Below are 25,400 nucleotides of genomic sequence, written 5' to 3'. Positions count from 1 at the left end.
TGCCACTATCCCTGCAGTACTCAAGCACATCAAATCACCTCTGGGATCATCAGGGGTTTCTATTTCTTTATTTCCCTCCTTTCGGTTTCTTCCACATCCTCATCTTTGATTAAGTCCCTCAGAGCTTCCTGGGCCACCTCACTGCTGAGCTGAAAGGTTTTTATAGCACTACTTTAAATTTTCAGGCTCTGTCTATGGACTTCCTCTTTCTCTGGAATTTCTCTTTCGAATTCACTGGGACAAGACTAATTCTGGGGTCTGCTTGGATCCCTTTCCTGTTCAACCACAGGATGTGGCACTGACTCACGTTGTAGGGAGAATTACATAATGGTCCCTCACTTCTGTCCCCGCCAATCTGTGAATCCCAGCACCCACAGCATCCCTCCACTCCCAAATCCCAGCCAAAGCTGTCTCTCTGGACCCTCTCTCCTGCTTTTCTCCTGATTTTTCCTCCTGTGAATTCCCCAGCATGGGAGGCCCCAGCAGGACACGCTGTCAAACCTTTGCTTTGCTTTTAGGACCAAGCCAGGAGTAATGACAACCATCAACCCTTTCCCATCCTTTTAAGAGCCAGTTTTTTTCCCCTGCTGGGTGTAATTCAGCATGACAAAGCCTCCTCCTCTCAGGAGAGGCATCACTCCTGATTCAGAGTGCTTTTTGGTGTGAAAGCTGCTTTTTACCCTGGGCTAAACTCCTCAGTGCAGCCCCAGGGTGGGCTCTCCTGTGTGCCCAGGGCCTCTCCAAAGAGCTGACCCTGCTACCCCCCAAAAACGCCTTGCAGGAAGGTGGGAATTTTTTGAAAGAGTGCAGACAGTGCAGAGAACCAGAAAAAATATAACCAGGTTTTGCATCCGAGCCTGGCTTTTGCCCATCGAGCTGAGTGAAGAAACAGTGACTTTGCAACCAAGGGCTCACGACAGCTGTCCCCACACCAGGACTGTGCCCCCATCACCAGGAGCAGCAGGCTGGGAGCTCAGGTGACAATGACAAATTACAGGTGCCAGGCTAGAGCTCCATGCACACTCCTGAGGTTGTGCCACAAGTGCCAGGGATGCTCTGGGAGGGACACAGCCTCCAGCAAACACCTTGGGCACAAGAGGCAGCAGACCTTGGGGACAAGCAGAGGAAAAACACAGACACGGGGATGTCTGCAAGGAGGAAGAGGAAGGAGTTTGCTCTGTGTGTGATTCTGCAAGATGTGAACTCATCCTGCTGCTGGTAAATGGGCTCCAGAGCAGCAGCACGGGCAGGACAAGATCTGGATGACTCAGGGGTCAGCCACATGTGTGGTGGTGCCCAAATTCCAGGGTCAGGTCAACCCTGGATCATGCAGGAGAGGTAAAAATGAACGGGGTTTTGAGAGATAGGTCCCAGCAGATGATGTGCTGTCTCCAAGGATTGAAGAGCATTTGCTGCCCCTTCCATGGCTCAGGAGCATCCTGAGGAGCTTCCCATCTACACAGTTCCCCATCCAAGGGTTTCATGAGGGAAGGGAGAGGCCCTTGGGGTTAGAGCAAGTGGTTTTTCAGAGAAAAGGAGAAAACAGGGCTTCGGAGAGTCAACTTCCACTCACTGAAATCTAGGAACAGATGTCCCCTCTCTCTCCTGGTGATCTCCCAGCACACTTTTCCTCACTGCTGCAGGATTCTTTCTCCCATGTTTTTGCTGTTTGAGATCAGAACATCATCTCCTTTCCAGCAGGAAAACAAAGGATGAAATTGTGCGGTGACCCCTGCGGACCGTTCTCAGGCCTCTCTCACCCTCTTTGCACTGCACACCACGATTCTTCCACGCTCTGCAAATTTAACAAATCCGTGCTTGTTTCGAGCAGCATTAATAAAAATATCACATAGCACCAGAGCTGTGGGGTCCCACATGCTCCTGGCAGCCAGGGGTGAAATGCACCCAGGCCATTTCCACAGGCTGACAATGCCAATGAGGTGTCAGAAGCATTAGGGGATTTTTTTGCCATTTGGGGAGCTGGCTCATCCCCACGGGACTGAGCTGCTCATGCAATAATCACTTCCCAGAGCGCACTGCTCGCAGATTTTGAATCCCTGTCAAAAATGATGTCAGGTTAAACTCCAGGAAAAGAAAAGGAGCGAGTCCCTGCTAGTGTGGGAACACAGGACTTGGCAGAGATTCCCAAGGAGGGTTTCCCAGCCAGGTCTTCCCGGGCTGTTGCAGAGCAGCATTGCAGCACCATCTGCTGCCTGCTGCTCCCCAGCTCCTCAGCAGGCAGCTGATAAATACCTCACTCCTCAGGGCGACAAATCCTGCAGTCACTGATTAGACAATGGATCTGTCTTCTCTTCTGGGGAGGAACCAGGGCTCAGGCTCCTCAGGCTTTCCTCAGCTGAAGGGCAGTCTCAGATGCTGAGGTCAGTACCACAGGTGAGTGTGAGCAGCAGAAGAGAAGCACCAACTCACAAAGTTTGATTGCTGCAAATATTTACTCAGGGTTTAAGCAAATTAACACTTCTCTTTGCAGTGGCCTCCCAGCAGGGGCACAGCACATCTGACTCCATGTGTGGCTGTGCATTTCTCGAGTTGATCCCAGCTCCTCCTGCCCCATCTGAAAGGCTCACAGGAGATTCCAGCTCCTCTTGCCCCATCTCAATGGTTCACAGGAGATCCCAGACCCTCCTGCTCCATCTAGAAGATTCACAGCAGATCCCAGCTCCTCTTTCCCCACCTCAGTGGTTCACAGCAGATCCCAGCTCCTTTTTCCCCATCTAAAAGGCTCACAGGAGATTCCAGCTCCTCCTGCCCCATCTCAAAGGTTCAAACACCCACCCCAGGCTGCAGGATCGTGGTGCTGCACAGGAACAATGCACAGCCAGGACACAGCAGGCTGAGAACAGCTTGTAAAGGCTGTTTTTCTGTATTTGAGCTGGCAGGAGTGTGATCTTGTCCTTTTCTTCACTGGAATTTACAGGACTAAGTCCAAAGACATGAACCAATGGTGCACATGGAGCAGTTGTCCTCCTCTGGGCCCTACTCCATGGTGCAGCTCAGACACAAGAGCAGAAGGAAGCCCCAGCACGTGTGAAGGATGAGGGCACAATCTCAGTTAGCTGTGGCAAGACACATGCCACGAAAAAAGAGGGAACAGGAAAAGAAGAACCAGGGGAATCCCAGTATTTCTCCTCACCCTCAAATCCGAGAATGCCACATTCAAAGTTGTGCTGGAGCATTTTCCAGCTAATACAGGAGCTGGTTCACTGTCCCAAGTCCTGGCCAATGCTCCCTCTCCAGCCTTGACCATGACAGCAGCTGCCTCATCATTCTGGCATCTCCAACAGCTTCTCCCTCTCAGACACCAGGCTTCTGCAGACAGCTCAGAAATTGTGTGTAACAGCCAATATTCTGCAAACATCTCGTGCCAGATTGAGCTGGGAGACAATTAACACAGCCCAACCCATCCAGCCAAGTGCTCCCAGGGCTGGGAGCACAGTCAGGGCAGCCCTGCAGAGCACTGCTGTCCCTCTCCACAGGCAGCTGCCATCCCACTCTGTGCTCAGCCTGCTGCACATGTGTACAGAGGAGATTTGGGTGTTTGTTCTCCAAACCTGCCTTGTTAATGCTGGAGGAATATTGACACAGCATTCCCTTCAAAGCAAATGGAAATTGAAGCTTTTTATTGAACCTATTTTTTTTAAACTTAGCTTTTAGAACAAGATATTTAACAACATTACCATTCATTTCTACATCACATGTCTCAAGTTCAGCTGGGTTCCTGCTTTAGCTGCAGCTGAATGTTGTCTGCTTCCCCAGAAGTCCTCAGAGTGAAGATTTAGGGAGAAGCAGACACTTAAACACATACAAACCAGGGAAATGCAAGTGGGTTTTACTAATGAGGCAGGCACTTTGCTGCATGCACCTCTCCACCAGAAACAAGTCCCACTTTAGCAGACACCAACAGCATCTTTTGTCTTTGTCTAATGTGGGAGCTGTGTTGCACAGAAGTGGGAAGCCAGTTAATGTATGCAAAGTTTGCTGGAGCAGAAAGTGCTTGATCTAGTCAGGGACTTGAAGAACAGAAGCTTTGCATTCCAAACAAAGGATTCCCCCAGGAATGGGAGGTATTTGAAGATGTCCACTTCTGCATCTGGAATTAAAAAGCTGAGATTTCTCACAGAGAAATGCAAATCAATTAAGTGAACCAAGAAATGTTTGGGGAGGAGAAGGAAAATATTTGGCAGGCAAACACTAAAACGTCGAGCAGCTCTGTGGGAGTCATGTCCCAGGGACTGGACCAAAAACATAATTAGTCTGTTGTGGAGATAAACACCAAGCTTATGTTCTGTTTTCTCATCCCAAACACCTCCTGGGCACTTGCTGCCTCACATCCTTCCTCCAGCAGCAGAGCTGTGAGTGTGTGAAACACCTGGGAGAGGAAGGGTTAGCAAAGTGTGAAGAGTTCCTTCCAAAGTGCACAAGTAGTAAACAACATTTCCTCTGGGTTTGCACTGCTCCCAGACACACCGGGGACCACTTGTGGCATTCCCAGCTGATGTCACCTGCCTGGGAGCTGGATGGCAGCTCTGGATCCACAGTGCCTTGTCTCCCACACCTGGCAGCAGCCAGAGCTGCTCACGTGTCCCCACAGAGGTAAAAAGGCCACCAGTCCCACCAGGCTGGCAAGGAAATGAGGGGCTTCAAATGTAGATCACATCTGAGTCATGATGCTGAACCTGCAGGCAAATCCAAGAGGGAGAATTAGTGCTGGCTTAAAGTAACTCCCTTTGCTCTGGGTCTTCCTTTGCCTCCAACTCTGGAGCCCTTTGCAAGATGCTCTGCAAGAGCTTTTTCTTCTTTCTTTAAACAAATTCTTCGCCTCAGCCCTGAGTTTAGTCTTAAAAGTTGCTTCTGTAATTTGCCTCAGAAAGAGCTGATCCCTCAGCTGTTGCTGCACTCAGCTGTGTCCTTTAGTTCTAAGCACCCAAACCCTGAAGGAGGTGTTGGATGTTATATTCTGGAGCTTTTAATTGATCCTAACCCCCCCCCCCTGTTTTGTTCAGATAAACCACAGCAAATCCATCAGGCTTTCTTCATTCCCAACACCTTGCCCAATTAGCATTGCCACAGACAGCTGATTTCCTTCCCACTGTTCCAGACCACATTTCCTCACAGCTCTTCCTGATTTCTCCAGTCCAGTGACATTTCAAAGCAGGTTGTTCTTTCCTGACACCCAGCTCGTTGCTCTTCAGGCCTGTTTGACAGGGAGCACATGGAAGAGAACTGAACTGTTGGGAGCCTGGGTATTTATTGGTCTCTTCCTGCCTGCCTTTTAAAACCACAAGACAGGCACAGTATGTTTTAAGCTCTCTGTACCTGGGAGCACATTTCTCATTTCCAAGTCTGGCTGGTACAAATAAAATTTAACGCAGATCCTCCTACTGTGTACAGACATCTCTGCTTCATTTACCCAGGCTTACAGCTTTGCAATCCAGCTTAGATCAGAAGTGAGAAAAAAACAGGCAGCCTCGAGTTATAAACATTCCCAAATGATGTGCCAGCACCAGGGGCTCCAAAATCCTGCAAAAGCCTTGTCATCTGTGAGGCTGGGACAGAGCAGGACAAATCAGGTCCCTACAGGCAGCCACCATCTCTGAACTCTAAACTTTTAGTCAACATTTAGGAATTTACTCACAAATCTGATTACCTTTATCATCTGTTTTCTGGCTCCCGTGCCCACACTGTTGGCAGCCAAGGAATTTCCTTGGGAAGATGACTTTTCCACTGGCACCGTGTGTTGAATTTTGTTGGTACAGGGCCAGCTGCTTGCAGTGTTTAACAAGTAAGCAGGGAAAGGTCTTGGAAGATTTACATCCAACGAATCCCCAGTTTCAAAGGTTTTCATCCAAGATGGGGCCTTTAAAAGAAAAGAGCACATGGAAATTGAATGCCCTCTCTGTAGCAACACTCAGCAAGCCAAAAAGAACATCAGATGAGTAGTCAGAAAATAAAGGCCATCTTTCCTCATCATTTCTCAAGCCTCCCCCTTCTGTCTCTAAAATCCATTGACTTAGAGCCATTTTTGCTGCATGAGCAACAACCTGCAGACAAAGCCAGCCCTACTCTTGCCCTGCTTCGGGAGGAAGTTGAAGAATTTATTTAAAACAAGCAACTTATGACAAAAATCTGGGTCTAGTTCCTCATTTCCTTTCAAAAAAAAAAATACACCAAGGCTTTTATGACTTTCAGCAGCCACAAAGCACATGAATGAGAATGTGATGCAAACTGTAAGAAACCACATTTAAACGAGTCAGTCACAACATTTTCGTTTGCTCCAAGACCTTAAACCCCTGATTGTGATTTCATAATCATAAAATGATTCTTTTTTTGCTTATGGGCCTGCTATTCAGCCCAGGAAAAAGGCCTTAAGATTTTGTTTTGACATGAATTTTCCTCCTCTGCGTTCATGCTTCTAATGTTTTATCATCAAGGGTAGTGAAGGCTTGGACTGAAATACAGCAGCTCCCTCTGGCACACCCACACTGTTCCATTTTAGGGTTCATGCTGCAGAAAGGGGCAGGGATTTAGGGTACTTACAGCTCCTAAGGAGCGATCCAAGGAGCCCAGGACTTCATTCCAGTGACAGTAAAGCCCAGCCTGTTTTTCCTCCAGTTTCAGAGCATGAATTTCAGACTTCAGTTCTTTCAGTCGATCTTCGAATTTCCTGCTCTTTTCTAAGTAGTCCAGCCTGGGTCCACGCATCAGAGACAAAAAGCTTAGAGTGGCACAGTTTAACTCCACAACAGGTGTTTGTGGAAGGAGGAGAGTTGGTTTTCGTTTCATTTTATGTTTTATAGGTAGAATGAATTCTGCCAGTGCCAGCCTGGCTTCCCTGACCCAGTGACAAGGGGGTTCACGTCTTTCTTTTTAATTCCTAACTTTTTACCAAGCATTTCCTTCCAGACTAAGGGATGCCCGATGGATTGGCTCCCAGCAATTCCACACTTTAGCACTAGAGGGAAACTTCTGTCCTCTCACACGCTGTTAGTTCAGCAAAGTGCTTTGTCCCTCCCCAAGACAGAAGGTTCTGGATTTATCACGGCTTGATGCCACCAAAAAAACCTTTCCTCTGTGTGAACAGCCAGTCTGACACAGAATCACCCACACCAGCTCAGTAAAAGGCCTCCAGCCACATGCATATCCCAAGTTAATAAAAGATGAACTGTGATTCCCAAAGATTTCAATTCCTCTCTCCTTCATTTGCACCCCAAGCATACTGATACCTCTCTCTCTCTATCTCAAAGGAGAGTCTCTTGAGGTCAATGTCCTTCAAATCCAGCTTTATGGATCCTTTGTCAAAGTTGGCATCTCTGCTGTCACCTGGAGAGTACTGGGGGTACTTGGCCATGTGCTGGAAGAGGCAACACAGCACTGTCAGTCAGATCTGAGGGACTGACCCGGGGTTTATCTCCCCAGCTCTGCAAGAATGCCATGCTGAGCCATTTTCTGAGACACACAGATGCTCCTGCAGCCTTTCCCCTGCACCCAGCTGGAATCCACAACCCACAGATCCAAGAGCAGAGATTTATCCTGGCTGCAGCGTTTCTATTTCAGCAGAGAATAGAAATCCATCCTCAGCAGGGCTGGAGCAGAGGAGGGAGTTGGGGCACAGAACTTTAGCAGTGCTTTCATGCTGGGGACAACTTCACTCCTTTGCCTGAAGGCACTCACGGATGTGCCAGGATGACAGAGCTGGCTCAGCACAACCAGCTCCACAAAAAAACTGCCTGGCTGCAATGCCACCACGAGTTAGTCAAGACCAAAGTTAAAACAAGAACTGGTGATGGACTTAGGGAGCAGAGGCTGTCTTGCCTTCATGCCTTTCTTATCATCCTGAGCAAACACAACTCCCATCCTCGCTACACTGTTTTTACACACCAGTTTGTCCCACAGGTCTTTGTCCCCAGCTGGATGCAGCCGTGCCACTACTCAGCTTGCTGGGGGCTACAGAAATGTCATCAACACCTGACTATCCCTGAAGATGGAGTGGTTCCCAGTGGAGCAGAACTTACAGGATAATTAAGCCTGGTTATGTCTAAGAGCTTCTGCTTCGCTTTGCGTTCGGCCTCTCGGGCTTCGTGCAGGTCTTGTTTCAGGTGCTCTGCTTCCTTGGCTCTGGAAAATAAACATCCTGAGGGGAATGGCTGATGGTTTCCAACCAGCACATGGATTTCAGAGCTCACCAACTTCCAGAGAACAAGTCCACTACTGTGCTGTCTTTACATCAAGACACTCGTGGAAGGATGCTCACATGGAGAGCTCACAGGACACAGCAGGGCAGAGACACCCCTGCACAAAGTGGCTGAATTAATGTGATTTTCCTACTCCTAACTTCCATGGGCTCAGTTACAACCTGCTGATACAGATTGTCTCCAGACCATCAGAGATCCTCCCTGAGGTGGGGAGAGGCTGCTCTTTATTTTGGCAAGTTTTTGGCAGTATCCTAAAACAAGTAGAAGGATTTTTTAATAACAGGGTTAAAAATCCTCTGTCAACACTGGCCTGCTCTGCATCTTCAGGGAACATGCAAACATTCCGAGTGGTTTATATTTCACATGAATTTACCTGGTTTTACACTGCTGGAAGATCTGAAAGGGAAAAAAGAGGCCATTCACTTGGTACTAACGAATGAAAACAGCCTCATATCTCACAGGGGATAAAGACTGGTAAATTCAGTTAGGTAGCCAGTGCTCATTTGACAACTCTAAATAGAAAATGCCTCTGCATTCTGGATCTTTCTTGCTAAACATCTCCACAGCTTTGCATCCGATCCTCTGTAAACCTGACCTGCAATACAACAACAGCTTCCAGGTGGAACAAACAAAGCACAAGGAGGCTTCGTCACTCTGAAGTGTCACTTCAGGAGCAGTTCCCCCCTGCTGGGCTCGGCTCTGAGGAAAGCAGCACTCTCTGCAGCCCAGCTGAGAGCACGCAGCGCCAGGGAAGCAAACCCCACCTCCTGTCAGACTCCTTCACCAGCTTCACCGCGATCAGCTCCGCCTCCCGCATCTTCTGCTCCATCAGCCGCTTCTCCTCCTTGCTTTTCAGAGCTGTGATCTCCAGCCTCTGGCGCTCCTGCTCAGCTTCTGCAGCGTTCTGGGCCAGGAGTTTGGCCTCTTCTTCTGCAATCTGAGCCTTCTCAGCCAGCAGCTCTGCTGCTTCCTGGGATCGGAGCTGAAGAGAAAGAATTTTTCTTAGTTCCTTGTTTAGAGCCAGCAAAATCCCCCCTGCAGGCAGGCAAGCAGGCAGAAGACATCTTTTACCAAGAGATCAAGTGATAAAATATTGTTTCTTAAATAAAAACCAGACACAATTTCAGGGTCTAATGCTCCTCCTCTGCTCCAGAATTTCCTGTGTCTCACCTCTATAAAGCAAGGAGAAAAATTTTAGAGCTGGACAAAGTTGAAGCCAGCCCCTTTCTCCCCATTTCAGCTCCAAGGTTGCTTCCTTTCCCCCGCTCTTTGCCTGAAGAGAGCCCTGTGAGCCAAATCCAGGGAGAGAATGGTTCACAGATTATGGCAGATCGGGGTTTTCCCGGGTATTCCTGGGAAAATGGGAAATGCCTTTTCCACCAGTGATTGGAAACTCTCCAGCCTTGCGTGAGCTACAATGTCTGGTTGTCTCCTGGTGTCAAAAAAGCATCCTACTTCCAAACCAAGAAAGCCCATCAAGCACAAGAACATTCAGCCTAACTCACCAGGGCCTCGTTGGCCTGCCTGGCTTCATCTTCCAGCTGGAAGAGGCGCCTTTCCAGCTCTTCTTTGGCTCTCTCGGCTTCTTCTCGGAGCTGCTTCTCCCTGGCCAGCCTCTGGTTCTCCATCTGGAAGTAGGATGAGCAAGAGTTTGTGGGGTTGCAGCAGAATCTCACCTGGGCCTGAGTGAAATGCATCAAATGAAGAAGGGGCTGCTCTCCAGCTGGGATGGTCACCACAGATGCTGGAGCTGCCTGAACTTTGCAGCATGGACCTCCTCAGGCAGGCACTCCTGGTTATTTCAGACTGCTGGGAGAGCCCTTGGATTGATCTGTTGTGTGGCCCAAATCTTTGGGATCACCTCTCCACACAAACACCTCTGATATCCTCAGATGCTTCAGAGCTGTTCCCACATCCAATCCTGCTGCATTTCCTCACCTCCCACACACATATTGATGGAATACAGGGGCAGCAAGGGCACCAACTGGAATAATAATCAGTGTTTTCAACAACACAGGAGCAGGAAGAATCTACCTTTTTCCTAGCTTTTTCTTCCCTGGCTTGTGCTTTCATTTGCTGGATCTCTATGGAGTCCACTTTTCTCCTCCTCATAAATAGGTCGTGGTTTCCAATGCACAGCTGGAAAATCTGGAGAGGAAAGGCAAAGCAGATGTGATTTTGATGGACTTGTGCCCCTGCCAGAGGGGCAAAGAGGCCCACACTGGCCTCAGAGGACAACTCTGACTTCAGCACAAGTACTGGCAGCTGCTTCCCTTCCAAGCAAATCAGCACCCAGGGCAGGCACACAACAGTTTAGGTAAGTTTGTAACAGGATGAGAGATTCCTTCTGTCCCTCATCTCCCTCTGATCCCATTTTGCTGAATTACACAGGCAACACATCTAGGCTGAGATGTCAAGATCATGATTTTGTTTACAAACAATATTTCTCAGTCTGTATCACCAGGTTCAGCTTCACAGAAAGAAAGCAGGGCACTTACCAGTTTATTCACTTTGAGCTGAGAGGAAAAGAACTTGAAGACTTCTGCTTTTTTGTCAAGGGGTTTAATAGTTAACTACACAGGCAAAAGAAAAAAAAAAGAAAGGAAGCACCTGAGGAGGAAAATAAGTTGAAACTATTAAAACCAATGCAAACTTTAGCCCATCTCCACGTCTCTCTGGGGAAGCAGTGATTCATGCCACAAATAGGGGGACAGTGATATAAAACTGTTTTTCTCCATAGAATCAGCCTGTGTGGGAGGATAAACCCCCAGGCCCACCCCAGTGCCAGTCTGGGTGGTTTTCCTGATGCCACCTGTGCACTGCACACTGTCCCCAGAGCGCTGGAACAAGCACTGGTTATCAGGAGAACAGGACACATCAGCAAACCCAAGGAGCAGGCATAGCCCTAAAGTCAGGGAAATGTCAAACACCTCTCAGGACAGCAACCATTGCAGGGATAAATAAATGGATCAAGGGCCTAAGGGCTCGTTCTTCAGAGCAGCAGGTAAAAGTGCTGGAGACTTCCTCACTTTTTCCTTTTTCAGTCCACTTCCCAAGCTGTTCCCAGAGGCCAGGAAGGGTCTTCCTGCTCCACTCCCCACTTTGTGCTCTGTTCGGTAACCCTCCTGTTTTGTTTTTTTTTTTTTTTTTTTTTTAATAATTTAAGACCCTGTTTTCTGTGCCTCAGAGGTTCCTTGGTACTCAATTCCTCTAATCCCTTTGCAAGGTAATTCCTATATGATTCCAGGGCATCTGGATCACCAGGATCATGATGTCCTATAGCTTCTTTCACCCTATACGTAATGCCTGGCTGCCTTTTGAGGAGCCAGGCTGTGCTGTGGCACTGAATAAAGTGAAGTTTAAACATAGGGCTGCCCAATTTCCCCACAACAGGGAGTTAAAGCAGTTTATTCCCACATCTCAGGGGAAGTTTGATGTTATCAGGTACCAAAAATGTTTTGGAGGCAGCAAATCCTGTAGGTTTGCCTTACTGAATGGGCATGAATCTAAAATCTCACCTTCATGTTTTCCAAAAAGCCCACAGAAAATGGAACAGGCTGTGCTGCCCTTTGGCTGAAAAATCCCAGGGATTCCAGTACCAATGGAGTTTTCCTGGGTTTGATTTTTCTGCTTAGAGCCTTCCATGCAGCCCGTGATTTGCACTGAGAGTAAGTTTTCCCTGCTCCTTCACTTTCCAGAAGCAAAAGCTGGGCTTCCCAGTGAAATTGCAGCGGTGGGGTGGTGCTGAGGAGTGAAATCATGTCCCAGCAAACTGGCAGAGCTGAGGCAGAAAACCATTAATATCTCCCTGCATGTGTCCTCTTGCCACTGGGCTCCAAGCCTCAGCTACAAGGACGGCTCCTGCATGTGCAAACAGCATTAAGGTTTTATGGATTGTGGAATTCCCCCTGGGATAACTGAGGAAGCCAGGCACGGTGGCATTCATAATATCTGTCTTTTTCAGAGATCAACACACTTGTTTTGCAAAGGCCAAGCAGCAGGGAAGGAGCCAGAATGGAGTCAGAGCTCAGAGCAGCCTCGGGGAACCAAGGTTTCGAGCTCATCTGCAAGGCAGGGCTGTTATTTTTAGTTTTGTAACAAAGCTCCCCAGGATTTCCCCCTTCTCCCTCAAAATTATTTCAACAGAGGAAGCTTTCAGCCTGTTCCAAGAATCCCAGTCCACACCCATGCCCATGTAAAAAGAATAATACATCAAAGCCAGCATACCTCTTTCTCACTACAGGAAATGTTTCTGATAGAGCTCCACTCAAAGGACTTATTTGGAGAGAACCTGTTATTAATGCTGTAGATATGAATACCTTTGGCATCAACTCCAAGCAGGAGATCTGTGTGGTTTTTATTTTGCTAAAAAACAAGAGAGATCAGCAAATGGCATTTTTTTGGTGACATTAAACAACCACAGACAAGAAGCCCATATTTTAATATATTGATATTTATCTGTATTTTAGGAATTTGGTGTTTATATAAAATACTATGAATGCTGTCGCTGTTACTAATAAATTCAGTCCTCTAGGCTGTTTATAGCACCTCAAACTATTTCTCCTTCCTATTCCAAGGAAGCTGTCAAGTTGTAAAAATATTAATCTTAATTGTTTGATTCACCTGCTCATCTAGAGGGCAAGAAAACCAAGTCAGAACAAAACCAGCAGCAGGGAAAAGCAGGAGTCAGGAGTCCCAGTTCCAAACTCCCTGGAGGATTTTAAAAGGACAGCACCATCATCTGCAGCAACTGCAAACTGCTAAAATAAGGCACTTACAGCAATTGGGAAATAATTGACACCATACATTTCCAAGTCTTGGGCAATTTTCAGGTAGTTCATCTCAGCTTCATCCCTGGAGAATAAAGCCATGATTATGAAACTCCTTTCCAGCCTTTCTCTCCTGGCTGACTCTCCATTTCCCACTTAGAAAAGAACAGGTAATCTGGTCCTTTGTACAAACTTACTTTAATTTTGTCATCTTGCTCTCAATAATAGAAAAAAGGATAATAAAAACAGCATCTGGACAGAATAAAGGCAGTAAAGTCGCACCTATTTGAAAAGATGACTCATGGATAGTGTAATCTTCTTTAAAATGCATGAAAAGTCTCATCCTTGTGTTAGTTTTGCCACTCCATGTCTTGGAAACCCAACCTCCCATTGTTTTCCATGAATATATCTCCTTCAGGAAACAGAGTTCATTGAGAAATGAGTCTTGAACAGAGCTTTTGGCCAAGGCCAAAGAAGGGCGAGAATCTCTCCGCCCACTTTTCTCCTCCCTTCAAAGGTAAATCAGTACATCTTTAAGAAAATATTCAATAAAAATAATGCTAAGAAGCCTCTAGAACAGAGAGAAATGGAACCCAAATATTAGGAAAAGCTGCCTCTGGGTGCTAACACATCCTATTTATTGCTTAATCGCATTTCCAGATAGGCTGAATCACACTGAAGACAACAAATCCCATAAAGAAACGTCTGGGATTTCTAAGAAATGCAAAGGTTTCCTACCTGGCAATCCCCCTGTGCTCAGCATACCAAGCAGTGATCTTCTCTTCCCACATCTCTGCTGTCAGCTGGTACTGCCTGAGAACCTGCAGGGGAAAGGAAGGAGGTTGAGTCCCTTTGAAGATCCAAATCCAAGTGCTGCCTCTCCCAAGCAAAGCGAATGCTCAGAGGTGCAGTTCACATCTTGGTCATTTTGCAGCGTTTTTAATGCTCTGGTTAATCCCCAGCAATATCTGCACTGCAAAGGGGAGATTCAAAGATTCTGCACTGCAAAGAGCAGATTCAGAGATTTGGATTTGTATAAAATTAAGACTCACCCTTTTGGGTAACAGCTCGTCATGGGCTAGAAAGCCTGGCTCATGGAAATTTGGGTCATAGTCACCATACTGTCCCAAAAAAGAAAAGTTATATCAGTTTGTTAGAGGCAGAATGCTGAGGGAGTTGTTCCTTGCAAATTTTGACGCGAAAACTTGAGGCAGATTTTATTTTGGTTTTGTTTTGGAAGGAACTTCCAGCCCTTGTGCCATGCACGTGGCTCCAACACAGCCACTGAGTCACTTAGACTTCAATCCTAACCTGGAAACTGAAGGAATCTCCCAGGAATTCACCCTCTGGACTAGAGGAACGTCAGCTGTTGAGAAGTTGTGTTCACCTCCTGCCATTGTGTAAGTTGGGCTCTTGGTGGCAAGAAGGGAACAGAGCTCTAAGAGACACTAAAAAACTTCGTGTCCTCCCATTCTGAGCTCTGTTTTGAGCACCTCCTGCATCCACGATCATTTTTTAAGACAACACGAAATCATTCTAGCCTGGACAAAGATTATACTAAAATGTTAGGCCCAAATAAATCCCCTAAATTGCAGAAGCACAGTATAGAAAAAAAATCCTTGTAGTAGCATTTGATGCTTCTTTTTCTAGCTGTGCCTTTACATCCCAGGATGATCAACTTCTTTAACAGCAAATTTTAACCCTGCTGTGTTTACACACCACCAGGTAGATGTGTTGGTTAAACCAGAAAAAAGTCAATGAAAAAAGAGATTTTCTATGCACAAACCTTGGCCTGAACAGCATAAGAAGCCAGTAAAACTGTAGCTTCTGGTGAGCAATAGATCTCCTCATCCAGGATTTGTTTCTTAACCTAAACCAACAGAAAAAGGGAGCAAGTGAAAGAAGCTCAAAGTCAGGATTTCTGTCAGGCTTGAAATGAAAGCAGACATGCCCAGACTATAACTTGGCACAAAATATCACCTTTATGAGTTAATAACAGCAACAAGAAATTGGCATTCAGGAACACAGGAAGCCTTTAGTTAGCATTGCATTTAATGAGACCAAAAATGCCAGTCAGCTCTCTCCACACAGTTACATAAGGAGCCCTACGAAAGAATATCTTATAAAACATCAGTTTTATTGTCTGCGCTTCATTTCTTTTAACAATCCTCCTTTTTTTCTGCCTGCTGTGTATCACATCAGACATCAAATTTTAGGTTGGAAGGGAGCTCTGGAGGTCAGGCTCAACCAGAGCACACTCAGGGTTGTGCAGCTGCTTGGTGCTGCCATATTAAAAACCCTAAGAGGTGTTCTCCAGCTTTCCAAAATGAGAGAATAAAGGAGAGCCCCAAAAGAGAAGCTGAATAATAGAGCACTTAATTTCTTTTTTTCGTCTCATTTTAATAACCTGTGGTGCTACCAAGACCAGAGGTGTAATGGTTTGGAATGTGTTGTATGATTTTAAATCAGTTGTGCAATTTCTGCTTGAAAACCTAAAGAGGGAAGGGGAAATCAATCTTCCCAAATCCTCCTCTCAGGTGGATTTAGCCCAGGAACAAACACAAGACAACAAAATTTTGCATAGCTCACAGTCTTAAACATTTCCAAAGAGAAAAAATGACTTGAGCAAGCACAAGTTCTGTTTACAAACACACCTCTGTAGGTGCTGGGAACTGAAATGAACCACCAAGAAAGTTTTTTCTTTTAAATTTAGTCCCTGGTGAGCACAATCTCTGAACCTGAGTTCCAGCGCAGGGAACATTCTTTCTAGGCTGTTAAAATGGAAAGAATGAAAAGATTTTTCTTCCAATTTGGAAAGCTCCAGCTTTCATTCTCCACGGTGTAAATCATGCTCCAGAATTCAGAACAATGTGGATAAATCCCCTTTAAGTGTCTGGGCTGTTTTGGGGTTTTTTTCCTAATCAGTTTTTACAAGGACTTTTTGTTAAACTTCATGAAGAAGCAATAAATGACCTCATCTTTCAGCAGACAATATTTAGCTTTAGTAATTGACATTTATTCAGGCATTTTGGAAAAAGCTGTTATGCCACATTAATTTGCAAAGTTCTGAAGAGTCAGGAGAGCTGAAATCTTCAGGCATCCAGATGTCTGTACATGTTTTTCCTATTAGCATCCAGGTGTGAGCTGAAGTTCTTAACAGTCGGGAAACTTTGCAAGTTCCAATTTGTTTCAGCCTTGTTTTCCTACGTTGGAATGAGAAGTATTTGCTAATTGCCTGTCTGCTAGTTAAGGCAGGTTCAAGCAGAAAAGAAAAAGAAGTGGAAAAATCAGGATTAAAAGAGTAGGAAAAGAGTTCTGCTGCTCTCATTTCTTTCCAAAATTAGCTGAAGAAATAAACTGCCAAAGTGGTTAAAGGTTCTGGATGAAGTTCTGGTGGGTTTCTTAACCATTTCCCCATTATTTCATTAGCACACCCTCCTCAGGGCACAGGGGAATTTACTGGGTTCATTTCCAGCTGCAGACTGAATTTCTCTCATACACCCCAGCTACCTGCACAGACACATCCTGCTGGAATAAAGTAACACTCCAGAGGCTGAAACTTTCAGAGGGACTCCACAACAACTCAGCAGAGAAGCTGGATGTCCCAGACATTGGAAGTGACCATCCCAAATTCAGTGCTTGTATCCTTTGCTGCAGCTATGGGGCTTTTCCTGCTTGATCCATCTTTTTTTTTGATAAGGCTCTAAGAATTTGCTCCTTCATCCACTTTTTGATGGAGCTCAAATGGTGTTTGCTGCTCTGCTCCTTTTAAACCTTGCCAGGTGAACAAACCTGGATTTCAGAATGCCTGTCAAATTCCAGGATCTTTTACCCCTACAATCCAAAATGAAGGTTTAGGGAGTCCTTGTTTTCTAGAGGTTTTGCCCTCCAGCACAAGATCTCCCCAAAAGCCTCACAGTTCTTCCAACAGTTCCAGCTTTGCATGAAATTTTTATTTTTTTTTAACACACATTAAGGAGCAAAACAAGTCTGGAATATCCAGATTTGGAATCATCAGCCAAACTGCTGGGTGTTGTCACAAAAACCTGCAGAAGATGGAACATTCCAGCTTACCTGGACACAAACCCACAGCAGGCAGGAGAGATGTTTGCATTTCATAAAAGTAATATCTGTAAAGTTCTTGATAAGCTGAAGCAAGCAAAATTATCCTGAGCTGCCAACAAGATCAAAGACAATGCAAAAGGACTGGGGGAAATACAGAAGGAATTCATGGTTAAAAACTGTTCCTGACCTGAAGGAAGAATAAATGCTGGGTAATTTCCTGTAAAAGTTCCTCTTCTACCTTCTCTGGATAGAATTTAGCCAAAAAATGAAAGCTAATGGGATCTTCTTTGGGGATTTCTTGATCTAAAACCTGTTTAGAGATAAAATCAGCAGCAAAAAGGATACATGAGTGTCTCAAGATAATATTCCCGAGGAAAAGCAGAGAGCAGCAAATAATCCCCTTAAAGCAGCCTTCCCGTATTTTAGAGGGAAGGATAATTCTGAGCTTTAATCTATAAGCAATTAGTGGTGATTAGTGTGGGATGTTCCAGGTCAAATGGGATAGAAGCAATCAGAGCAAAGAATCCAATTTTAGCCTTAAAAAAAAAGCTATCATGTAAAATTCTGAGTTGTCATGGAACACACCCCTTTAGCTCCTGTGCTCCAGAAAGTCAATACTTACAGAAATAAATAATTGCCACACAATAGAAGTAAATAATTGCCACACATTTTGTTCCCTGTACCTTTTTGTCCATCTTTAACCAGGTGCACATTCCTTTAATCGTGTACTGCAAGCCAAAGAACCAAGTCTCCCTTAAACCAAGGGCTCGGCACACCAGGTCAAACAAATCCTTTCCCTTCCACTTCATCTAAAAGAGAGAAAAATCAAGAAAAACATGGCTATCCTAAATGAATTTGCTCCATTTTAGCCCTTTCTCCTATGAAATCTTATTTCACTTTTAGGTTTTTAATGAAATAGTCTAAGAGTTGCTGTGTTCCACCTCCTCTCCTTCTCCAGACACATCCAGAGAGCAGCTGGAGTCATTTAATCACCAAGCAATTGAGGAGCACTGGGAATGAGGATTGTACTATTGATTTCCTGGGATGTGGCTTTATAATAAGTCTTTATTAATATTTGTCCAAAATTTTGACTCAATAGTTTATACAAATTGGAGAGACTGAGAGGAAAGCCTTGGGAAATCAAATCAGGACACGGGGTAGGAATGCTGAACAATGAGAGCAGATCCACCTTTCACACCCCTCAGGTATTTCTGTGGCACCAGGCCAAGCCTTAATCCTACTCTGATTTAAATGAGTCTTCTTAAATGTTTTCATTTCAACTCAGCAGCCAGAGAGAGCAAACTTTGATTAAAGGTCCCGAATTCACACACATCTGATGCTTTTTTTCACCAAAGAGGCTGCTCATCTCTTTCTTCTATTTGACCACATTTTAGAACGATGATTTTATCTAATTGCTAAAACTAAAAACTGAATGGCAAAAAAACCAAAAATAAAGTGAAATTTAGGCGGTATTTGAGTGGAAAGCTGGAAATCATCCCAGCAAAAGAGCAGTGTCTGGGGAGAAAGGAGAGGTAGCAAAGGAAGGAACACATGATTTGTTAACAAGGACTCTGACCTCCAAATCGAATTTTCCAAATCCTTTATTTTCACAACTCTGCCTGCAAGCACTCCAGAGCAGTAAGTCACACAAGACTAATCTATTCTGTTTCTGCAGGACCTAATAAATGACATTAAATGTCTCACTAAAATTGCCAGTCCCATTGGAACTGAGTTTTCTAACTCCTCAGAATAACTGTGTCTTGCTGTGCTTTTGCTGGATGATTAGGAATTAATTAAATCAGGGACAGTTCTGTCCCTTCAATTGTGCAGCCCAATTTATTTAGCAATTGATCATTTATTTTTCTCCAGCCATGATTTCCCTAATCATTTTATCAGATAGCCATAATTAATGGAAGAACTGTCAGCTTTTTCATCAATCCTTTTTTTCTCTTCTGCCCAGAGATCCTAACACACGTTGCAGTTAAAGAACTGGAGTTTATAAATGGCAAATTTAAACAGAATGTCCCAGATCAACAAAAGCACCAGCTTATAAATTATTTTAAAAGCAACATTTTAGCACCAGCTCTGACCAGTTTATCCAATCTGGAAGTGTCTTAAAGAGTTGTGGCAGTTCCAAAAAAAAGAATTTCATGGAGAAGTAGGAATGCTTACAAACAATTGGAATGCTTATGAAGAAAGCAGGTTTAGTGTTAATTTAGCTATGCCAGCCAAATGGATTTCATGCAAACAGCTTTAAATTCTGAACAGAGCTAAGAATGCACCTGAGATGAAATAATTCATTCTTTATAAAAATAACAGATCAGTTTGAAGACTCTCCATGAGCTGATAACCTGATTTTTCCTAATTTCTTGCTAATACAAAGGTCAGTCCCCAAGTCCCCAGAATTTGCTGACACTCTCACCTCACAGCTGAACTCCATCTCAGCATCCACTGTTATAATTTTAACTTTAAAAGTCTTTGGTTGTTTCTTCTTCAGGCCTCGGATGGACATATTTTTCAGTTGATGAGGGCAGCCACACCTGAAATCACACATTGAGGGATGGAAATTCGGCAGCATTTTCTTGGTTAGATTCCAAAGTAGGATAAGTCCAAACATGCAGAATAAAGTCACCTTTAGAGATGCATTTTTTGTGTCTAAGACAATAAGGACGTTGAAAGAAAAACCTTGAAAATGAGCTTGCTTCTTAAAATAAGTTGGTCAGAAAATGTTATTGCTGTCTTTTCTCAGGTTTTGGCTATCACAAACAAAATTCTCTTTCTCAAGGGTCTCTGCAGCATCTCCACACAGTAGAACAGCAGAAAGTGCAGCTAAATTTTATGATGTCAAATCCAACACAACCCTTTTCCACCAGTTATGGCTCCTTCAGCAACTGAACTATTGGATTTCTTTATAACATGAGATCTTAACTCCCTGAAATTATACAAAAGCCAAGGAATATATGCAGTGAAATTAAGCTGAATTTACCACATTCTCTTGTGCTACTCATTCACGATGACAAAAGTTATTTAGAACAGAAATTTTCCCAGTGAAGTTTTTCTGAAATGAGTTTAATTTTGCAGAAGCCAACAGAAAATTCCTTCAGAAATCTTCTCTTCTAAATGTAATCACCTGCACACCATCCACAAAATTGAGGAGATGCTGCTTCCACAAGGGCTTTGTGGAAAGCAAATATTGAAAGCTGGGGTTAAATGATGGTGTGGATCTGCTCCAGGCAGTTCTCAGGCATTTCTTTCTGAGCACAGGAAATCAGCCTGTAAAGGTTTTTGCTTCTTTTTACTTTATAAAATTAACAGGTCAAACTTGTATAATGCAGTGAGTAACTGTGAACTATACAGGCCTAAGACTATTTACAGTGTGGCAGAATTCCAATCTGTCCTTGAGGAATTCCAAAGTAAAGCTCGAGTTTAAACTGAAAATTTCCATTTGCCTGCACCTTCCAGGATTTTATAAAGTATCTTGCTCCCTTTTTTTGCTTCTGCTGAGCTCTAAATTGGCTTGGGAATGTATTGATTTTCCACTTACTTTGTTTGTGCCCCCCACCCACAGATTCTGACCAGTTAAATAGGAGGTGAAACAGATAGGGAAGTTTTTCTTTTCAGATTATAGGGAAGCTGAGGCAGGGAAGAGATAAAATAGTTACCAAATCATAGGGATATCAGAGGCACAGTTGAGAACAAGTCATTGAGGCAACTCAGAGTAGGGAAAACAAGCTCAGGAGGAAATTCATCCTTCTGATACCACTGGGACCAGTTGGGGAGGCCTCTCCCTCCGGTTGGCTCTGGTGAATCTTCTGCTGAAGTGTTTTTTGGGTTTGGGGCACCACTTCTGGAGCTGGGAAGGCAACTGGAGAGAGTCAAAAGGAGAGGTCCAAGGGCTAGAAAATCATCTGTGGTAAGATGAAAGCACTGGTTAGGACAGAGAAAGGCCGAGTGGTGACACATTGTAATGGCTGCTCTTCGTGACAAGGAATAGTGGGCTTAATTAAGCTGCAGGCAGGATGCAGACTGAGGGAAATTCAAGAATAATCAGGATGTTCTGGTGCTGGAAAAGCACAGGGTGGCATTTCTCTTTCTGAACTTCCCCACAAAACAATGTGACTGCATATCCTCGAGACTGGAGGGGCCTAAACCCTCAAAGGACTCCTCCCAAGCTGGTCCCTTCTGCCAGTGCCCACCACAAGCCCAGGAGAGGCCACACCACCAAAAACCAGTGAAATCCAAGGAACACCATATCCAGAGCCCAAATCCCATCACCCCCAGGGCGCCCCTTTCTCCTCAGGGATTATCTTTTAAAGGAGTGAAAACCAGATCTGTCACAAACTTTCCTCTCAAATTTAGGCAGCTCAGTGCACCCAACTGAGCAGAGCTCAGGTCCTTTCTGCTTAGCACAGCAAAGTGTTTTCAATTAATGAAAAAGGGAATATTGAAACCCCCAAAATGACCACAGCAATACTGACAGGGAGAGCATCATGTGAGGGTATCCAAACCAGCAGTGATTACCCCAGACATTTTTTGATCTCTAGTCTGCAAGCTGCAAAATTAAATTTTAACCTGTTGCATTCCAAAGCTCTTCTCCACCTGGCTTTCTTCCCAACTGTAAATAATTGTACCATTAGACACACCATTTATAGCCTGAGAACTACAGGTTTCTATACAATCCTGGAAATAGTTTTATTCGTTTCTAGAAGAAACATCAATGGCTGAAAACTAAGGAGAAAAAAAACTTCATCATTCATTTTTAATATGTAACCTGAAACAGCCAATTGAGTTAAACAGGAACTTGGAGTTAGGGCCAGTACAGAACATTCTCAGAGTTTCATATGGAAAATTCTGAACAGATAAAATTGAGCAGCTAGAGAAAAATGTACTAATTATCTCAAAATATGAGAAAAATGCCAGAGCTTTTCATTTGGACTTTGAAGTTATTTCTTTTTTCTTATATAACCAGGTTGAAATGACAATATAATTTGTTCAATATTTCCAATAGCATATTTTTTTTGTTCTTTCCAGAACTTTTATTCCATGGAAAAGCACATTCTGACTCACAGTGAAAAGACATTTTTGAATATCAAATTTTCCCCAGAAAAGTAAACTGCATTTTAATCAATAGCACTGGTAAAGAAATTGGAAAGGGTTTTCACACTGAATAGCTGAAATGAATGTCAGATCCCAACAACAGAAGCAAAAGCACTTAGCAGACGAGATTTTAGAAAAAGAACTCTTTCAAATAAGAGAAATCTTGCTGAAAAAAAAAAACCAATCTGGGTTTGCCATCTCTTGTATAAATGCAAAAGCAATCCTTGTTAACAACAGCGTTTAACTGGGAATCAAGTGCTCCAAGGCAGAGTTCCTGACACCCAGCTCCAGTGATTTATTCCTGCAGGGATCCAGAAGCAGCAGAATGTGAACCCTACCAAAGAACTCATGAATGCAAAAGAGGGCACGGTGATCAAAGATTCCTGCCCAGCCAGAACCTGGGAACAGAGAGTTCAGGAGCTGGGAACAAGCGCAGGGAGATGATAAAAGCTTGGTGTGGTGAGGGGAACAGAAAGGCAGCGATGGGGAATAAAATGTAAAGGAACAAAACAGCCCCAACTCTCTTTTCACACCCAGGATGAAAGGAGGGACATCCAGCAGCTCTGGATTAGAGTGTTCTCCCTCGTGGACAATGAGAAACCAGGAGCAAAGCGTGGGGGTGAAGTAGAAACCGGGAACGGGGAAGAGCAGGAAGAACTGGCCAGGTGACTCTGGCAGCAGCGATGCTTATCTGTGTCACAGCAGCGGGTGGGCAGCGTGTTACAGCACAGCTCTGCCCTTTGATCCACGCGGGGAGTACGCCACACATCAGATCCCACTCACTCACAGCATCCACCGGCAACCAGAGAGAAAAATGTGAAAGCAGCATCACCGCACGCACACAAAGCTCAGTAAATCCACCAGAATTCAGCACCTTGTAGACAAATATCTCCAGGAACAAGCTGCCCAAGAGTGAGGGTGCAATTTATTCCCAGCTTAGCATTTCCAAGGTGGATGGATGGGGTTTTGCAGGGTATAAAAACTTCCCTTCACGCGGCACTGGCTCTCAGTGACACCTGGGTGGGAGCTGTCACCATCCATCACACTTGGGGCAGCCACACTGGGGTGAAAAATCATCTGTTTTCACACTCACACAGAAACCAGCAGCACTTCTTAAGCTGAGAACTCAGGTGCAGACAGGCAAAGAACTAATAGCAATTGAGACCCCTCTCTAACACTCCCAAAATGAATCTGCCCCACAGCAGCAAAGTCTTGACAGGAGCTGGAAATAGAAAACCTTTGGGAGAGCAGTGAGGATTCAAGAGACAAGGCTTGGGAATTACTTTTAAGAGCCACCAACAGAAGATGCTTGGAGCATCCACTGCAAAAGCACATTAACATAGACACTACCACAATATGAAAGACTGTCATCGCTGAAATATTTACTGCAACTCGGAGTGGCAAATTCCCCTGACTCATTATGTTTCTCCCAGTTCCTGAATTTCCATACTCCAGCTCAGGAATTAATGCAAGCAATTTGAATGCAGACGACACAGGCGAGAGTCGTGGGCTTTGAACAGTTGTTGACTCACACTCCTGTCTGTGCTCCCTGCCCGAGGAACAATTTAAGCAAAGAATTCACTGTTTTAAAATGGGTCAGCAAGATAAAGGATTTTCTCTACCCCTCACTCTAAAAAGAAGTTATCTAAAGTCACCAGTTGGAATCAAGACTTACCTCACAGATCCTTTTTTTGAATGACGATAAGAAGAAAAATAAAAAATCCCTTTTCATCCAAAAACTCCGTATTTTCCCCACAGACATCAATATCCAGCCCTCACAAGTTCTGCCACTGAGAATAAAATCCAAGAACAACTTTTCTACTTGATCCCCCTTCCCTTTGTTTCCATGAACTGCAGCATGTTAGCGCCCTCTGAAAAATCAAAGGATTGCTTTCCCAGGTGATAGGAACGGCTCTTAACCATTTCCTGCCTGCACCAGGGCTCCTCCCAACTTCTCTGCTCTGTAACTCACGTAACCAGGCACTAAAATAAGAGAAGTCCACGAGTTTTGACTTGGATATTCGTAAGGATTGATAATGAACTTCCAAATAACTCCTTGGATGTGTATCTGATCAAACTATTTCAACAGTGTCTCCTGCTCTCCACATATCAGCCACCTGAAGAAGGGAAACTGCCCAGAGTTGTGCTGTTAATTAAATATGATTCCCTACCTGTCCTCTTCCTGTGGTGAGAGATGATGAGACACTGACACCAAAGAGAGAACAAGCCTCAAAAATGGGCAGCAGCCAAAATACCAGCAGAAAGTGATTAAGTGAGCACATTTAAATAAAAAAAAAAAAAAAAAAGGATGGCCTCAGTCTCCAGTCACGGGGAAAAACCAGGAGCACCTTACCTCAAAGCCAAATAATTTTGCCAATATTTAGTTTGTAAGTGGTCTGGGAGTTTTTTGCTAAACCTCCATTTTATAGACAGATTTACAGAAACTGAGTATCTGCCAGGTTATGGAGAGCAAGGACAACAGGCCAGCTCTCACTCCATATCTCCTCTAACTATTCCAGATTTACACAGAAAACCTTCCAAGAGTTGTCTCACATCCATCACTTAACAGCAGGGGGAAGAGCACAACACTTGTTGCTGTGCAGAAACCTCAGTGCCACACGAAGAGGCTGCACTGAGAGTCACCTCCAAAATTCCACGTAATTCAGCACTTATACCCTGCATTTGTTCAGAAGAGGAGGCTCAGAGAGGAACCTTATCACTCCCCACAATTACCTGAAAGCAGGCTGTGGTGAGAGGACAAGAGGAAGTCTTTTCTGCTGTGCCTGTAGGGAGAGGACAAGAAAAAAATAGCCTTAAACTGAGATGGGAGATTCAGATTAGATATAAGAAAAAATGTTTTCACTGTTTGGGTGGTCAGGCACAGGAGTAAGTTGGCCAGGGAGACGGTGGGGTCACCACCCCAGAGGTGTTCAAGAGCATCTGGGTCTGGTGCTGGGTGATGTGGCTGAGGGGTCGCAGTGGCAGTGCCGGGTGCACAGCTGGACTTAACATTCCAAGAATCACAGAATATCCTGAGTGGAAAGAGACCCCCTCAGGATTATAGAGTCCAACTCCTGACAGCACAGACAACACTCCAAGAATCCCACCATGTGCCTGAGTACTTGAGCTCTGCCAGGTTTGGTGTTATGACCACTGCCCCAAAGAGCCTATTCCAGCACTTAACCGCTCTGGGTGAAAAAATTTTTCCTGATTTCCTTATATCCAATATAAACCTCCCCTGGCTCAGCTCCAGCCA

General features: G+C 44.7%; 1 protein-coding gene and 1 long non-coding RNA gene across 5 annotated transcripts; one reads left to right on the top strand and one right to left on the bottom strand.

Moving 5' to 3' along the window:
• Positions 1 to 3,613: 3,613 nt before the first annotated feature.
• LOC103621530 (merlin) lies at positions 3,614 to 24,919 on the bottom strand. Of its 4 annotated transcripts, none has more exons than XM_017743066.1 (19): positions 24,878 to 24,919; positions 20,710 to 20,955; positions 19,470 to 19,587; positions 17,731 to 17,856; positions 17,235 to 17,357; positions 14,769 to 14,852; positions 14,035 to 14,103; positions 13,721 to 13,803; positions 12,992 to 13,067; positions 12,441 to 12,578; positions 10,712 to 10,786; positions 10,248 to 10,361; positions 9,719 to 9,841; positions 8,978 to 9,195; positions 8,034 to 8,136; positions 7,245 to 7,372; positions 6,559 to 6,709; positions 5,669 to 5,878; positions 3,614 to 4,697 (listed from the first exon to the last, which is right to left on the bottom strand). In XM_017743066.1, exons 2-19 carry the CDS (start codon positions 20,715 to 20,717, stop codon positions 4,662 to 4,664), a joined length of 1,983 nt encoding a protein of 660 aa, XP_017598555.1. In that variant the 5' UTR covers positions 20,718 to 20,955; positions 24,878 to 24,919; the 3' UTR covers positions 3,614 to 4,661. The 4 variants fall into 4 exon arrangements, with proteins under 4 accessions (XP_017598555.1, XP_017598554.1, XP_017598556.1 ...); XM_017743065.1 differs by lacking the exon at positions 24,878 to 24,919 and adding an exon at positions 23,820 to 24,255; XM_017743067.1 differs by lacking the exon at positions 24,878 to 24,919 and adding an exon at positions 23,820 to 24,255 and having other exon boundaries at positions 20,710 to 20,912.
• LOC108448831 lies at positions 10,794 to 12,876 on the top strand. Its single transcript, XR_001864866.1, has 3 exons — positions 10,794 to 11,329; positions 11,543 to 11,545; positions 12,866 to 12,876. It is a non-coding gene; the product is annotated as an uncharacterized LOC108448831 (long non-coding RNA).
• Positions 24,920 to 25,400: the final 481 nt, after the last annotated feature.

Source organism: Corvus brachyrhynchos, unplaced genomic scaffold (assembly GCF_000691975.1).
Source record: "Corvus brachyrhynchos isolate BGI_N302 unplaced genomic scaffold, ASM69197v1 scaffold99, whole genome shotgun sequence".
NCBI lineage: Eukaryota > Metazoa > Chordata > Aves > Passeriformes > Corvidae > Corvus > Corvus brachyrhynchos.
The sequence above is the reverse complement of the archived record's forward strand: the minus strand, read 5'-3'. Positions and strand labels throughout refer to the sequence as shown.

Bases quoted from the DNA above. Each gene is read 5' to 3' on its own strand.
- LOC103621530 (XM_017743066.1), bottom strand. The intron at 9,196-9,718 runs GTGAGTTAGGCT...CTTTCTCTTCAG, and splicing joins GGCAGGCCAACGAGGCCCTG to CTCCGATCCCAGGAAGCAGC. The intron at 4,698-5,668 runs GTAATCAGATTT...ATTTGCCTGCAG, and splicing joins CCAGAAAACAGATGATAAAG to GTTCAGCATCATGACTCAGA.